Genomic DNA, 15,653 nt, shown 5'->3' on the forward strand with positions numbered 1-15,653 from the left:
CAGATTAATTTATAAACAGAAACTATTTAAAAAATATATATAAAATCTTGCTATTCACTTACAGAACAGCACAAAAATGCAGAGCCCTGGCAAGCTCCAGACACTTTTAAAGAGTGTATATATTCCTCTGAAGGTCTCTTATTTTTCCAAAACACCAAATTCTGTGGAAATACTGTATCCTTAATAGTTAAAGATATGGTTAAGGGAGTCGAATCTTTATCCATATTCAAAGCTCAGCCATGAAATTGTGTTACTTCCTTCTCTTTGAAATGAATTTAAGACAAAAATACCGAAGCTGCCCTCTCGTTTTCTATCCTAAAATGGAGAAAAGTCCCTAAAGAATAAGTCTGCATTACGGGAAAGACTTTTTATCTACGGGGTTTATTTTAATTTAGAAGGAAAAACAAAAGTTTGCCGTTCCCGGGGTCTCTCTGGCATCACAACGCGGGGTTAAACACATATTTTCTCTCTCATCTGCGGTCCCAACAGCAAGAAGTTCCCCCGAATGAAAGTCCCCCCTCTTCTCTTCACTCTCCGAAGAAACTGGGGTCATTTCGTGGCACGCATTTTACAAAAAATATGAATTTATAACTCCGAAGAAACACAGACTCGGAGGACGAAAAGCTCTTCCTGGCTAACAGTTAGGCGGGCTCTGCAAAGCACCAATCACAGATCACCGCTTCGCTATAAATTCAGGCATCGGGGTTACTGTAGCCCAATTACTTTCTTTTGATTAGAAAGAAGTCTCTGCAGCGATGTCGGAGACCGCTCCCGCCGCCGCTCCCGCTGTCGCGGCCCCCGCCGCTAAAGCCGCCGCCAAGAAGCCGAAGAAAGCGGCGGGCGGCTCCAGAGCCCGCAAGCCCGCGGGCCCCAGCGTCACCGAGCTGATCACCAAGGCCGTGTCCGCCTCCAAGGAGCGCAAGGGGCTCTCGCTCGCCGCGCTCAAGAAGGCGCTGGCCGCCGGCGGCTACGATGTGGAGAAGAACAACAGCCGCATCAAACTGGGACTTAAGAGCCTTGTCAGCAAGGGCACCCTGGTGCAGACCAAGGGCACCGGCGCCTCCGGCTCTTTCCGGCTCAGCAAGAAGCCTGGAGAAGTGAAAGAAAAAGCCCCCAAGAAACGGGCAGCCGCTTCCAAGCCCAAGAAGCCAGCGGCCAAGAAGCCTGCCAGCGCAGCCAAGAAGCCCAAGAAAGCGGCGGCGGTGAAGAAGAGCCCCAAAAAAGCCAAGAAGCCGGCGGCTGCGGCAGCCAAGAAAGCGGCCAAGAGCCCTAAGAAGGCGACTAAGGCTGCCAAGCCCAAAAAGGCGGCGGCGGCAGCGAAGAGCCCGGCCAAGGCAAAGGCGGTGAAGCCTAAAGCAGCCAAGCCCAAGGCGGCCAAGCCCAAAGCAGCCAAGGCGAAGAAGGCGGCGGCCAAGAAGTGAAGTGTTAAAGTGGAGATACTTAAACCCAACGGCTCTTTTAAGAGCCACCCACTATTGTCCGAGAAAGGGCTGATAACACTCTGTCTCCGAGCTCCGTGCCTGCAGCAAAGCTAACAACACGCCAATATCCGTATGGGATGTTCGTCTGTGGAGTGGATGGGACGCCTAGCTTCCGGCCGTGGTTACACTAAGACTTGGGAAAATAAAGTTTACATTCCCTGTGAAAACGCTTTCTAAACGCTGACTTTTTTTGAGGACCGCAAGAGAGTGTATGTGTTAAAGGGGCTGCTGAGGGCGGGGATCGCTCGGGGCTGTGAAGGTTTCTTTTGGTGCTCTATCGCGATTCCTAACAGCCTGGGTGGGGCTGCCACACCTCTTAGTGACTGTAGCCGGGAACTGTCAGCACGGCTCCTCCGCTTCCTTGGCAATGACCTTTCCTTTCGCAAGTGCTGTCGTGGGGCAGGTCTTAATTTCTGCGCGACTTCACCGACGTGCTTTTTGAGAAGGAGATTGTCGGGGCGGGAGGCGGGTAAGAGCTACCAGCGGTCCCCTTCCGCACCCTGGTGGCGGTGCAGCCCGAGCAGCAGGAGCTCTCCAGGCAGCTGTCCCGAGCCGCCGCGGGTGGGTCGTTTTGCCTCCCCATGGCTTCAGCGCCCGGTAGGAGCGGCCAGAGCGGCGCGCAGCTCCGAACAGCACCGGGGGCTCCGCGGGCTCTGCCAGCGGCAGGTTGTGATTGGCTGATGGCAGAAACCGCAGCCGCCTATTGGGCGATTAGAAAATTTCGAAAAGCCCGCGCTGCTGCCGCGCCACGGAGCGATGCCCGCGCTGGCCGGTGATCCCGCGTCCCCGGACAGCTCGTCCTCCCAGATCATCCGCCTGACCTTAGGTGTTCTCACTTCTCCTAGTCTTCTTGTCCTTGTCTTCCGATCGACAAGGTGGATTCTTGTCTTCTCGTGTAGGAAAGAGCTTTTTAAAGCTTAGACTAAATCAGGATAACTGCAAAAAAAGCGATCAAGATTTTTATTTTCCCCTCATCCTCATGTTTTTGGGCTTGTTAATGTAAATATTAGAAGCTACGTTAATTTCTTATTTATACTAGAACTTGTATAATGTATCGCATTTCATCTCTGATGAAAAAAAGCTTAACAATACTTCTTACATTTATCGATAAAGTACTCGAATGTTAGCTCTCATAAAGCAACACTTGGATTTCATTGAAGTTGTAAAACATTCATGAAAGATTTCAGATACAGATCTTTAATCGTTAAGAGCTGGTAAATAATGCAATCATTTATTTCAAAGACTATTTAACGAGCACAGTTTCACACCTAAAAAGACTAAGACGCTACTGTGTTAAAGCTCTTTCAAGGAAAATGTGGGTGGCTCTTAAAAGAGCCTTTGGGTTAAAACTGACGATCCGGGACGCTCTACTTGGAGCTGGTGTATTTGGTGACAGCCTTGGTGCCCTCGGAGACGGCGTGCTTGGCCAGCTCGCCGGGCAGCAGCAGCCGCACGGCCGTCTGGATCTCCCGCGACGTGATGGTGGAGCGCTTGTTGTAGTGCGCCAGGCGCGACGCCTCGCCGGCGATGCGCTCGAAGATGTCGTTGACGAAGGAGTTCATGATGCCCATGGCCTTGGACGAGATGCCCGTGTCGGGGTGCACCTGCTTCAGCACCTTATACACATAGATGGAGTAGCTCTCCTTGCGGCTCTTCTTGCGCTTCTTGTCGCCCTTCTTCTGTGTCTTGGTCACCGCCTTCTTAGAGCCCTTCTTGGGCGCAGGGGCGGACTTGGCCGGCTCAGGCATTTTAACAACGCTTTTTCAATTGCTCCAAACAAAACCAAACAGCTAAAATGGCCGCAGCTCCCTCTATTTATAGGGCTGTTATGCAAATACTAAGCCTCTAACTCGTGCAATTCGATTGGACCTTCCTTCAAGGGAGGGTGTATCCTTATCTCTGATTGGTCACAACACAATCCGTCTTCTCATTGGTCGTACAAGCAATGACTGCTTCCAGCCAATCACCAATCGCTAATCCCGCCCAGGGAAGGCATAAAACGGGAAGAGCCGTTGCGTCAGTATGATTTTCTCGGTCTTGTTTAGTGAGAGGTGGTTGTAGTTTTTTAAGCTGCTGAAGCATGTCGGGCCGTGGGAAGCAGGGAGGTAAAGTCCGGGCCAAGGCCAAGTCGCGCTCGTCGCGGGCCGGGCTGCAGTTCCCCGTGGGCCGTGTCCACCGGCTGCTGCGCAAGGGCAACTACGCGGAGCGGGTCGGGGCTGGAGCGCCTGTCTACATGGCGGCCGTGCTGGAGTACCTGACGGCCGAGATCCTGGAGCTGGCGGGCAACGCGGCCCGCGACAACAAGAAGACGCGCATCATCCCCCGCCACCTGCAGCTGGCCATCCGCAACGACGAGGAGCTCAACAAGCTGCTGGGCAAGGTGACCATCGCGCAGGGTGGGGTGCTGCCCAACATCCAGGCCGTGCTGCTGCCTAAGAAGACTGAGAGTCATAAGGCAAAAAGCAAATAAGCTCACTGGGCAAAGCTGCTTAGCTTTTTTCACAATGTAACAAAACTCAAAGGCTCTTTTCAGAGCCACCCACACAGTCTAAAAAGAGTTGTGTTGCTTTCTTTGCAAAAGTGTTGCGGTGTCAAATGCTTCTTGTATGCAGCTTCTGTTGGGTAGCTGAAACCATGTTCTGTGGCAATATCCTAAATCTTTTGGTTTCTACTTTAGCAGAGTGATACATTTTCTTTCTAACTCATGCTTTTTAATGAAAGAACACTTTTTCTTTGTAACAATTTATTGATTCCTTTGTGTTTCTCTTGAAAGAAGATCAGGAAACTACTTGTTCTTAATTTTGGGTTTACTCAACTTTTGTGACTTTACAGGCTACTTATGATGTGAAATACAGCTTGGGTAGCTAGAAGACTGGTGAGGAGTGGAAAATGCTTTGTATTAAGAAAATAAATAGGAAACCACCCCAAAACCACATAACTACATCTAAGAATGAAGAAAGGCTTCCTTTGTAGGCCTTTGTTCTTTGAAAGATGTACAGCTTCCCTGTAACAACTTTATTTGGAAATAAAATTAAAAATGCTTTAGGGGAAATGGCTCATCTTGATCTAGATCCTTAACTAGTCAGACCTGCAATAACAGTGTATTTCCATTCAGAACAAACTCCTTGCAGGAAGGGTATGTTCCCATTTTAAGTGGGATTTTCAAATTGTTAAATTCCCTCATTGCATAGCTATTCCTCTTGTTACATGAGTTAACAGAGAGCAACATTGTCTGAATTAATCTTCTGTATTGTTGGCACAAATATTACCCAAGGGTACAATGTTAAAGCTCTTTAGAGTAACTTTTACAAGTTACCAGAAAGGCTGTTCAGCTGATTCCTCTTTCTAGGATATTTCCAGTTCTACCTGATGGTCTAGAGCACACTGCATTGAGGTCGTAGCTCCCACTGTTGCAGCACCTCTGTTCTCCCCATCTGCTGGGGAAAAGGAAGGATTCTTTTGGCCTGGAGGAAGGGAAATACCGGCTGTAGTAATATACTACACTTTGTACCTCTTCCTGCACAAACCTCAAGCTGTGGCACAGTCGCTTTTTAGGTGGGACTGTATTATGGCCAAAGTGGGATATCAGGGATCATTTGTAGAGACAAACAAAGGAAGACAGTTGTCTGGAGCACTTGGTTATTCTGATACAGTGACAGTATCTGTCTAGGGGGTTGATTTTCCACTGGTTACATTTAGACCTATGATGTTTTCATTATGCTGATTTATTGATCCTCCTTGCCTGCACCTACATATCTCCTGGCACTCAACACTTCTTTAAGAACCATGATGATATAAGAGCTGTGTTTTGACATGCCCAAATCTTCTATTTTTAGTTTCCAGAACAAATGCCTATGTATGTGTGTCAGAAGATCACAACATAGAACCATATGAGTTTGAGGGGACCTGGTAAAGATCATCTAGTTCCAATCCTCCTGCCATGGACAGGGACACCTTCCACTAGACCAGGTTGCTCAAAGGCCCATCCAACCTGACTTCGAACACTTCCAGGGATGGGGCATTTGCAACCCCTCTGGAGAACCTGCTGCTTTTTATGCAGCCCAGGATATGATGGGCTTTCTGGGCCACAAGCATGTATCTCTAGATCCAAGCACTGGAATTCCAGAGAAAGCCCGTGGAAGTGGGAGTATCTGTACCTAGGAGTGGGGGCATCTGTGTCCAGGAGTGGGATTTCTCTGTGAACCAACTCCTTTATGTGGAAATTGGAATTGGTACCACAGGAGAGAGACCTGCCCTTCTTTAAATGTGAAGGTAAGTCCAGTACAGTTCTTCAAATTCTTCTTGTAATCTGACCAGAAATTCATTATTCTCTTCAGCATTTCATTCCAAACACTTATTTCACTCACTACTGTACTCACCTCAGTAACTGGAGATTTACCCCCTGTGATATTTAAGTCCACTTCTAGTATTCCGTATTTTTGCTCTTAGCCACTAGTGATTGTACCAGTTGTGAACCTTGTGCTGCCATCACACTGATGAGCCCTCAAATATAAATGTCTTATAAGTCAAATGGATTATATGATAAGAATGCTGGCAAATCTACTGGTATTAAACACTGGTGACTTTCAAGAGAATTCCACTATATGAAGTAATGCAGCAAAGCAAACCTTTCTCTCATTTCCATATAAACAAACAGTAGTAAAGAGGAAATTCACACCATATGAAGCCTTGGCTTTATCACTGCATTCTAATACACCTTCGCAAGCTAAAGAACTTGTGATGCAAAAAACCCCAGAACTCCAACCAAGCTCCTGCAAATGTTATGCTTAGGGATAACTCAGTAATGTGAGTCTATGTATTAAAAGTTATAGAATTGCATAGATAAAAGCAGCTTAAAGGCTTTTCTATGCCTTTTCACCTTTATTTTGTTTTCAATGTTAGAAATAATGTACTCCATTAAAAAGATCTTGCACTACTTTAGTTTGCATTATTATTATTACAGTTGTAGCAGATACAGATATGTATTTAAATTGCAATATAAGCTCTCAAGAAAATTAGAAGCAACTTTCCAGTTGGATATAATACACTGATATGAGGATTTTGTTACTAACTATGTCTTTTCTTGTGTAGTCATGGTGAGATGTTGCCTTACTGCAACAAGCAAATGTAATTTCCTCATAGTTTAATGAGGAAATAGAGTGCCAGTCCTAATGAAAGCACACTTGAAAAACTATAGGGTTTTTATGATGGAGCAGAGTTTTGCAAAGGTTTTCTTTCTCATTTTACTCCTGGTACTATGTGTCCATACTCATGAGCAAAATGCAGTTCCTAGAACCTGGGGATTGGATCCTAAAATTTGATCCAAATAATAATTATTATCTCCAATCCACAGTAATAGCAACTTCATTAGGGATTATACTCAGCAGCAAAATCTTCTTTCCACTTCAGTTATTTTTTCTAAGAACACCCTCTGGTCCATGAGACAACTGACCATGTCACTAAGAGAAACACTTAGAAAACACATCTGTGGCCACTTGTAGCAACCTACAGGCAAGACAGCCTTCTAGAAAGCGTGATATGAAATTACATCAAATGTGCTCCACACTTTGGGGAAAGGGTGTTACGGATAATTAATCTCCAAACTACTGATCTCAGTCTCTGCATCATCCATTTCTGCCAGGACACTTTGGAAGATTATTTTTCAAGTCTTTCACTGGTTATACTGCTGCTAAGAAAAGTTATATTAGAATACTCACACTGCACTTAGGAAGAGTTTTGAAGAAATTATGATTTTGTCACACTGAAAGATTTCACATAATTCCTTTAGGCTTCCTTTAGTATTCAGAAGGTTGTTTATAACTGCCTCAGAAAACATATCTGAAAATAGATCTTCAGGTATAAAGTACAAAGTAGACTTTTTGGACCCGAATTGTAATGTTAGGCACCAGCCTGGGGTGTCCATAAATTAGTCTATAAACAGTTTTAGTTCATTCTGTTCAGTCAAAAAGCAAAGACAATCTAAATTAAAGCTGGTTTTACCTGCTCATGTAATATATATTTGAGTGGCAATCCTTTCGCTTTAATGTGTTTAAAATAACACTTCAAATGCAAGTGAAATTTACAGTGATAAGTATAGTAATACAAAAGAAGTGTACTTTTTTGGACACCTACAACTTAATACACAAATATCTCAATTGTGCTTTTCCCTGAATTTAGGCAATATATTCTGCCAAGAAATATTCTGGAGATGTTTCCTAAATTCTGTGATTTATGTTCAGGAATGAAATTACATCAACAACTGTACAGATATAAAAGGATATCAGTCATTTTTAATAGGTAGAAATGTCTTAAATGCATAAAATACTAATAATATGGGCAAGTATCACAGCCATGTCACTTCTGATCGTGTAGGTTAAGTTTAAAAAACTTAACACAATTAATTTAAAAATATAGCCTCATAACTCTTTCAGTATTTATTCATCCACTTTACAAATACAGTCCAACATACTGTTAGCAGAATTTATGTGCAGTTTGTTAGCAAAAGAATGAAATACACAGCAAAATTTCTGGATTGCTAATTTAAACAAACAAACAAAAAAGAGGTTACTGTTCATTTTTCAGACATCATACAGACATTTGTCTGTAATGTCTTCAATATTTCCTCTCGTTTGTTGCATCCAGCTGCACATCACCGAGCAGCTCCCTGTTTCAGAGGCCGGCTGCTCCTGAGAGCGAACCCGGCGCCATGCGGCCAGCGCTGCCCGTGGGAATGCGCTGGGGGTGGCTGAAGAGAAGGGTGGAGGATTCCTCCTGCGCTCCCAAGCAGCCGCTCCGAGTGGCCTTCACCGGAGCCTCAGATATACGTATTTCCCCCGGAGCCCCTCACTGACCATTTTCCATGCCGCTTAGGGCCTCGCTCCCTGCTCACTCTCCCACCGACCTGCAGGTCGCTCGGTGCGAACACAAAAGCGCTGAATGGTCGCGGACCGCCCCCAGGGCTGCAAGGCCCAACTGTCGGGACTGCAGCATCCGGGTAGACAAAGAAAACGCGGAGCCGCCATTGCCGAAGCGAACAAAGACAGCGCTGCCCAAGAAACGTTCCTCCGGGGCCTCCCCACGAACGGAAGAGGGGATGAGCAGCGGGGCGGGGCGGCGGCGCCGAGAGCGGCTCCGGATTGGTCGGATTTTGCCGCAGACCATCGGGCAGCGGGGAGGGACCGGCCCGGCCCGGCGCCTGGGGCACCGCTGCCCGAAACTGTGGCCCGGGCCCTCCACCCCCGCTCCTGCCACCGGCGGACACCAAAGCTGCCTCTGAACAATCGCTCGCACAAGGGAGGGGGGGCAGGGAGCAGGGACGGGGCGGACGAGACAAGAAGGAAGCAAAAAGACGCGCAGGCTGACAGCGGGCAGGGGCAACGCGCGGGGCGGCAGCTCAGCTCCGCTGGCGAGAGGCAGGAGCCGGCGGACGCGTCCCGTGGGCCTGTAGCGGGGAAAGCGCCTCGGCCGCTGTCTCGCGGGAAACCTGGGCCGAGCCGCGCGGCGGCCGCCCGGGGACAGTGGGCAGAGAAAGGGCGGAGACTGCGTCCCAGGCCCCGCCTCCCGCCGCCCGCCTCCTGCCGCAGTCCTCAACCAGGTCGGCCCCCGGGAAATATACCGTGGCTCCGCGGCACTAGCGCTGTGGGGTTGTATAGAGCGCAGCGATGTCTGGCAGAGGCAAGGGCGGCAAGGGGCTCGGCAAGGGGGGCGCCAAGCGCCACCGCAAGGTGCTGCGCGACAACATCCAGGGCATCACCAAGCCGGCCATCCGCCGCCTGGCTCGGCGCGGCGGCGTCAAGCGCATCTCGGGGCTCATCTACGAGGAGACTCGCGGTGTGCTGAAGGTGTTCCTGGAGAACGTCATCCGCGACGCTGTCACCTACACCGAGCACGCCAAGAGGAAGACAGTGACAGCTATGGATGTGGTCTACGCCCTTAAGCGCCAGGGCCGCACTCTCTACGGCTTCGGCGGTTAAACTCAAATCGAAAACCTTTACTCGTCAAAACACAAAGGCTCTTTTCAGAGCCACCCACAAAGTTCACAACGAGAGCTGTGCATTGCTGTACTCTTAAAATCCGAGTCTTTAATACCAGATATAATATTGCACTTTTAAGTTACATAGTTAACAATTTAAAAGCTACTACATAGAAAAATCTCTAAACGTTCTCTTAAAAAAAAGTACTACAAGAAAAAAATGTTGTGATCAGATGTTTTATCTGCTTTCATAAGTCAGTATAAGCTCAGTGCACTTTTAATTAGGTATTTAGACAGCTCTTTTACAGAACCGGCATCACCGTATCTGCAAAGCACAACGATTGTGTAGATGCAGCGACGATGACGGTTACAGGAAGTGCCTGTAATTACCTTATTATCTTTTACTCCAATAGGAACGAAACGATTACGATCCTCTAATTTGCATAACGCCCTTATAAATGCACAGGGGGCAGGCGTCATTTAATACCTCATAATACAGCAGTTTTAAGTTACGGAATTTAAAACCTGCATAATATTTGAAATGACCTTAGAAAAAAGTAGTACAAAATATAATATGAAAGTTTGTACCTTAAAATCATGTTTCATATTTCTGGCAATGTATACTTTTACTATGCAAGGTTCAATTGATATATCTGCAAGAAATTACTTTTTTTTTTTTGTTGTTCTAATTACAGCTCTTTTAAGGAAAGTGTGGTGGCTCTTAGAAGAGCCGTTTGGGGTAGAGTTAAAAGCCGTTTTACTTGGAGCTGGTGTACTTGGTGACAGCCTTGGTGCCCTCGGAGACGGCGTGCTTGGCCAGCTCGCCGGGCAGCAGCAGCCGCACGGCCGTCTGGATCTCCCGCGACGTGATGGTGGAGCGCTTGTTGTAGTGCGCCAGGCGCGACGCCTCGCCGGCGATGCGCTCGAAGATGTCGTTGACGAAGGAGTTCATGATGCCCATGGCCTTGGACGAGATGCCCGTGTCGGGGTGCACCTGCTTCAGCACCTTGTACACGTAGATGGAGTAGCTCTCCTTCCTTGCTCTCTTGCGCTTCTTGTCGCCTTTCTTCTGTGTCTTGGTGACAGCCTTCTTGGAGCCCTTTTTGGGTGCTGGAGCAGACTTCGCCGGCTCAGGCATCTTCAAAAGTTTCTATCCAAGATCTCCCGGTACGTCGATAACATCGCAAATGACGCCTGCCCCCTGTGCATTTATAAGGGTGTTATGCAAATTAGAGGATCGTAATCGCTTCGTTCCTATTGGAGTAAAAGATAATAAGGTAATTACAGGCACTTCCTGTAACCGTCATCGTCGCTGCATCTACACAATCGTTGTGCTTTGCAGATACGGTGATGCCGGTTCTGTAAAAGAGCTGTCTAAATACCTAATTAAAAGTGCACTGAGCTTATACTGACTTATGAAAGCAGATAAAACATCTGATCACAACATTTTTTTCTTGTAGTACTTTTTTTTAAGAGAACGTTTAGAGATTTTTCTATGTAGTAGCTTTTAAATTGTTAACTATGTAACTTAAAAGTGCAATATTATATCTGGTATTAAAGACTCGGATTTTAAGAGTACAGCAATGCACAGCTCTCGTTGTGAACTTTGTGGGTGGCTCTGAAAAGAGCCTTTGTGTTTTGACGAGTAAAGGTTTTCGATTTGAGTTTAACCGCCGAAGCCGTAGAGAGTGCGGCCCTGGCGCTTAAGGGCATAGACCACATCCATAGCTGTCACTGTCTTCCTCTTGGCGTGCTCGGTGTAGGTGACAGCGTCGCGGATGACGTTCTCCAGGAACACCTTCAGCACACCGCGAGTCTCCTCGTAGATGAGCCCCGAGATGCGCTTGACGCCGCCGCGCCGAGCCAGGCGGCGGATGGCCGGCTTGGTGATGCCCTGGATGTTGTCGCGCAGCACCTTGCGGTGGCGCTTGGCGCCCCCCTTGCCGAGCCCCTTGCCGCCCTTGCCTCTGCCAGACATCGCTGCGCTCTATACAACCCCACAGCGCTAGTGCCGCGGAGCCACGGTATATTTCCCGGGGGCCGACCTGGTTGAGGACTGCGGCAGGAGGCGGGCGGCGGGAGGCGGGGCCTGGGACGCAGTCTCCGCCCTTTCTCTGCCCACTGTCCCCGGGCGGCCGCCGCGCGGCTCGGCCCAGGTTTCCCGCGAGACAGCGGCCGAGGCGCTTTCCCCGCTACAGGCCCACGGGACGCGTCCGCCGGCTCCTGCCTCTCGCCAGCGGAGCTGAGCTGCCGCCCCGCGCGTTGCCCCTGCCCGCTGTCAGCCTGCGCGTCTTTTTGCTTCCTTCTTGTCTCGTCCGCCCCGTCCCTGCTCCCTGCCCCCCCTCCCTTGTGCGAGCGATTGTTCAGAGGCAGCTTTGGTGTCCGCCGGTGGCAGGAGCGGGGGTGGAGGGCCCGGGCCACAGTTTCGGGCAGCGGTGCCCCAGGCGCCGGGCCGGGCCGGTCCCTCCCCGCTGCCCGATGGTCTGCGGCAAAATCCGACCAATCCGGAGCCGCTCTCGGCGCCGCCGCCCCGCCCCGCTGCTCGTCCCCGCCTCCTGCCCGCCCAGCCGGCTCCGCTTAGGCTTTGGGCGATTCATATGTTGCTTTTTAATTTTTTATTTATGAGGTTTTGCCTGCATAGAGGCCTTCCTCTGCTATATTTAAATAATCCCTCCCAATCTTGTCCTCTTCGACCTACAGCCTCTTTCTATTACTAAATCCTTCTACGTATTTCTTCAAAGACTAGGGTAAGAAAACTCTCAAGCCCTGTGACAACAAGAGGGGAAGAGGTTGTCTGGTTTTGTGTTTGTCCGGTTGTGTTTTTTTTTTCCTTTTTTAAATGTAATGTACTTTTTCATTCGTGTGAATGAAAATGTGTTCTGTTTTGATTTTTTCTTTTTTTCTTGTGGTGGCACATACACAAACACACAAACACATTCATATATCTCTCATATCTTTACTTATCAAGCATATTTTTAACCATTGCGAGAAAAGTTGAGAGCCTAAAGTATTCTTCTCAGAGAACAGATCATAAGGAAGCAGCACAAGTTGCAAGGGTATGTTCAGGGAATGCTTCCTACTGGGGAAGCAAGAGATCAGTTCTTGCTCAGCACCCTAAGGGAAATGAAAGCATATTCCAGTAGTCTGATGCTAATCTCAAGTTATCTCTTTGCTAAACTTGTGCTAATTCGAATATAAATTCTACATGTTCACAACAAAACGCGGATCTGCATACTAGTCTTACTAACTTTCCTGGTTTAAAACAGACTTGCTCTAAGTAATAAACCTTACTCCCTGCAGCATAATAATAAACTAATTTATAGTGAGATTAAACATAATTTTTTAAAAAGCGGTTTGGGGGTACCTGGTGTTTTTTGGTTTGTTTTTGGTTTTTTTGTTGTTTAACAGCATTGATTTTTCACAAATTTCTGGGGTTTATGGCAATAATAAATGTATTTTTTCTATTTAATAAAAAATGTTGAAATAAACACAATTAGGCCTTAAACAATTGTTAAAATTAGAATTTACTGAAGTTTTCAGGGACTTTGTTTTGGTATTGCTTCTGTTTTAATTTATATTTAGTCTTCATATTCCAAGAACTAATGTCATTATAAAATTTGTACACTCACGTAATTTTATTTAATTTCTTTGAAAAATGGAAAAAGCAAAACAAAACCAAAACCAAACAAACAAAAAACAACAAAAACACCCCCACACCACTGTTTCAGTAGCAAACTCTCCACCCCTATGCATCTTTCTTATTTTTTAATTACAATGGCTCACACATTTTTATGGTAAGAAATTTACCTAGCTCTTTCCCTTTACCACCCCTCCCTCATCCCCTGGAAATTGTACTAGATATATGTGCAAAAATAAAAGAAAAAATATTGCTTTTTTTTTAGAAGACATATACACGTGTATATATGTCTTTATGTGTATATATAGCTTTTTCCAAACACGAACGGCAGCAGGGCTTTTTTCTTTAAATCTCTGGTTTTTAATATTTTAGCTCTTTTTCCATCTTCCTCCTCATCAGACACAACCCTGTTCAAAATTCTTCAGCATTTTTTAATGAAATTGTGTAAATCCATTGATAGAATATATTTTATTATTCAGGCAACTGCCTGATTTGGAATTGTAACTGTAGCATTTAGGGAAGTGTCATAGCCCATATGACTATTTTTTTTCCTTGATAGGATGCCTTCTTGGCTTTTCTGTTTAGTCACTTTCTTATGAACACCACCAGCCAGCTTTTTATTTGATTCCTGCATTTAAACTAGCAAAGTCTTCTACAATTAAGTGACAGACCCATTAGTATGTGTGTGTGTCAGTCTCCAGTCAGATAAGCCGCTGGCATTTACAAAGCAAAAGAAACTAGCAACTCCAAAACCCAAATCAGAATTATAAGAAAAGACATCCATAGGACTGATGGATAAATGAAATAGTTATGGAAAGATATCTCAAGGAGGGGAAAGAGTACAATATCATTCTGTTTGCAATAGCAAACACTGGAGGAGTGTCACGGAAGGTCTCAGGAAAGCTTTGCTTTGCATTTCTGAGGCACATGGGTGAGCACGGCTGTGCCATATACTATCATAGCGGAGTTTTGCATCTATACTGGAACACCGTGGTGAATTAGTGGGAACTTTAAACTGCATTTTTAGTTAAACAGCTAATAAATAGTAACTCTTAATGTTATTACTTAAGTGTTAAAAAAAAAAAAAGAAACCTCTTGAGGATACTAAGTATCAGTATTTGGAAGTGGTTTAAATATACAATGTATACAAGTGTTCTTAAAATACAATGTATGTATTTTGAAATACCTCTAATGTGGTCATAGCAACACTCTAGCCAGGACCAAAGTGGATACATTTTATAGGGATAAGTGAAGAACTTCCTATCTGAGCTAAGTCAAAAGATCGCAAAAGTTACAGATATCTGAAAATGTGTAACTCCATATACACATGCACACATGCATAACAATTGCTATTCAGTCCTCATATCACGTAATCAGTATTTACTGCTTCACATTAAACTGTCTGTTCATTTTATTTCTGTGTAGATTACACTTGTGCTGCTGCAAGGTGAACCCAAACTCTGCACACACCTGCCTAAACCAGTGAACCAACAAGAAGCAGCCTGGCAATGCTGCTGACTCTGTTACAGTTTTCAGGCGTTGGATGCAGAGCTGGGATGACACATTTGATCTGGTGAAACTTCTGTGTTATATTGGCCTAGTCTGAGATTACCAAAGTAGCCGAGAGTGCCAAATATTGGCATCCTCCACATTTTCTTTGTTTTTTTATTTCACTATATAACTGACTTGAATTGTAGCTAGCATGGTTCTTTGCTTAGGAGTCCTTTAATCTTGATGTGATAGTGATTCTGACAATGAGCTGGTTGGCTGCAGCACAGCATACTGAAATTCTCAAGTGCTACTTATCATTGCATTAGTACTGTGGGGATTTTACCTGCTTTTCATGGACTATCAATAGTCTGAATTAATTCTGAAAATGTACAGAGTTCATCTTTTTGGATTGGCATCTGAAACAGAGAAAAAGCTTTGCATTTGATTTTTGGTGCTCCCAAAAGGCCATGTACAGAAACCGTCTTTCTTCCATTTTGTATCATGCTTCCTACACCATGCATTAGGCTCTGCATCTGCTTGTACATTACGACACTGCCATACTGTGCTAAAATTCACAGAAACATACTGAGCATTTATTGAAAATTATCTTCTGTGCCCTCTGGGATAGCTTTTTCCTTCTTAATGGCCTCACAGATTGAAGCTCTTACAGGTAGCATTTTTTATACATTTACTAGTCCATTCTGATGGATCAGAGTGGTGTACTTGAGATAACATACAAAAATGCAGGTGCAGTTATCCCTAAAACAAGTGTCTTTACTTGGTGTGCATGCAAATAAGCTAAATTCTGCACACAGAGATGAGATACTGATTTTATTACATAGTTGTACAAGTCTGGATGTTAGACTAAGTTAGCTTACCAGCAATACAAAAGTACCAACCATTTACACAACATGCTATCAGTATATACGTGCCCTCAGGGCAGTCCTGTAGGGCTGATTGGTTATGGTATTTGAATACAAGCTATATAACTCTATTCTTACTACACATGCTCAGTGAGTAGGGGATCTGCTCCTGGAGGTGGGTACCCTTCAACAAGAAGGTGTGGTTTTGT

General features: G+C 45.8%; 6 protein-coding genes across 6 annotated transcripts; 3 read left to right on the forward strand and 3 right to left on the reverse strand.

Moving 5' to 3' along the window:
* The first annotated feature begins 737 nt into the window (after positions 1-737).
* Positions 738-1,718, forward strand: LOC136003046 (histone H1.10). The gene has a single exon (XM_065658331.1). It carries the CDS (start codon positions 756-758, stop codon positions 1,419-1,421), a length of 666 nt encoding a protein of 221 aa, XP_065514403.1. The 5' UTR covers positions 738-755; the 3' UTR covers positions 1,422-1,718.
* Positions 1,719-2,749: 1,031 nt separating this feature from the next.
* LOC136003070 (histone H2B 1/2/3/4/6) lies at positions 2,750-3,249 on the reverse strand. Its single transcript, XM_065658360.1, has one exon. It carries the CDS (start codon positions 3,227-3,229, stop codon positions 2,849-2,851), a length of 381 nt encoding a protein of 126 aa, XP_065514432.1. The 5' UTR covers positions 3,230-3,249; the 3' UTR covers positions 2,750-2,848.
* LOC136003057 (histone H2A.J) lies at positions 3,168-4,524 on the forward strand. The gene has a single exon (XM_065658346.1). It carries the CDS (start codon positions 3,562-3,564, stop codon positions 3,949-3,951), a length of 390 nt encoding a protein of 129 aa, XP_065514418.1. The 5' UTR covers positions 3,168-3,561; the 3' UTR covers positions 3,952-4,524.
* A 4,610-nt stretch (positions 4,525-9,134) lies between these two features.
* On the forward strand, positions 9,135-9,471 carry LOC136003077 (histone H4). The gene has a single exon (XM_065658366.1). It carries the CDS (start codon positions 9,143-9,145, stop codon positions 9,452-9,454), a length of 312 nt encoding a protein of 103 aa, XP_065514438.1. The 5' UTR covers positions 9,135-9,142; the 3' UTR covers positions 9,455-9,471.
* A 739-nt stretch (positions 9,472-10,210) lies between these two features.
* On the reverse strand, positions 10,211-10,591 carry LOC136003065 (histone H2B 7). Its single transcript, XM_065658355.1, has one exon. It carries the CDS (start codon positions 10,589-10,591, stop codon positions 10,211-10,213), a length of 381 nt encoding a protein of 126 aa, XP_065514427.1.
* A 528-nt stretch (positions 10,592-11,119) lies between these two features.
* Positions 11,120-11,434, reverse strand: LOC136003074 (histone H4). Its single transcript, XM_065658362.1, has one exon. It carries the CDS (start codon positions 11,429-11,431, stop codon positions 11,120-11,122), a length of 312 nt encoding a protein of 103 aa, XP_065514434.1. The 5' UTR covers positions 11,432-11,434.
* Between the last annotated feature and the right edge of the window lie 4,219 nt (positions 11,435-15,653).

The sequence above is a fragment of the Caloenas nicobarica genome, chromosome 1 (genome assembly GCF_036013445.1).
Source record: "Caloenas nicobarica isolate bCalNic1 chromosome 1, bCalNic1.hap1, whole genome shotgun sequence".
NCBI classification, from domain to species: Eukaryota; Metazoa; Chordata; class Aves; order Columbiformes; family Columbidae; genus Caloenas; species Caloenas nicobarica.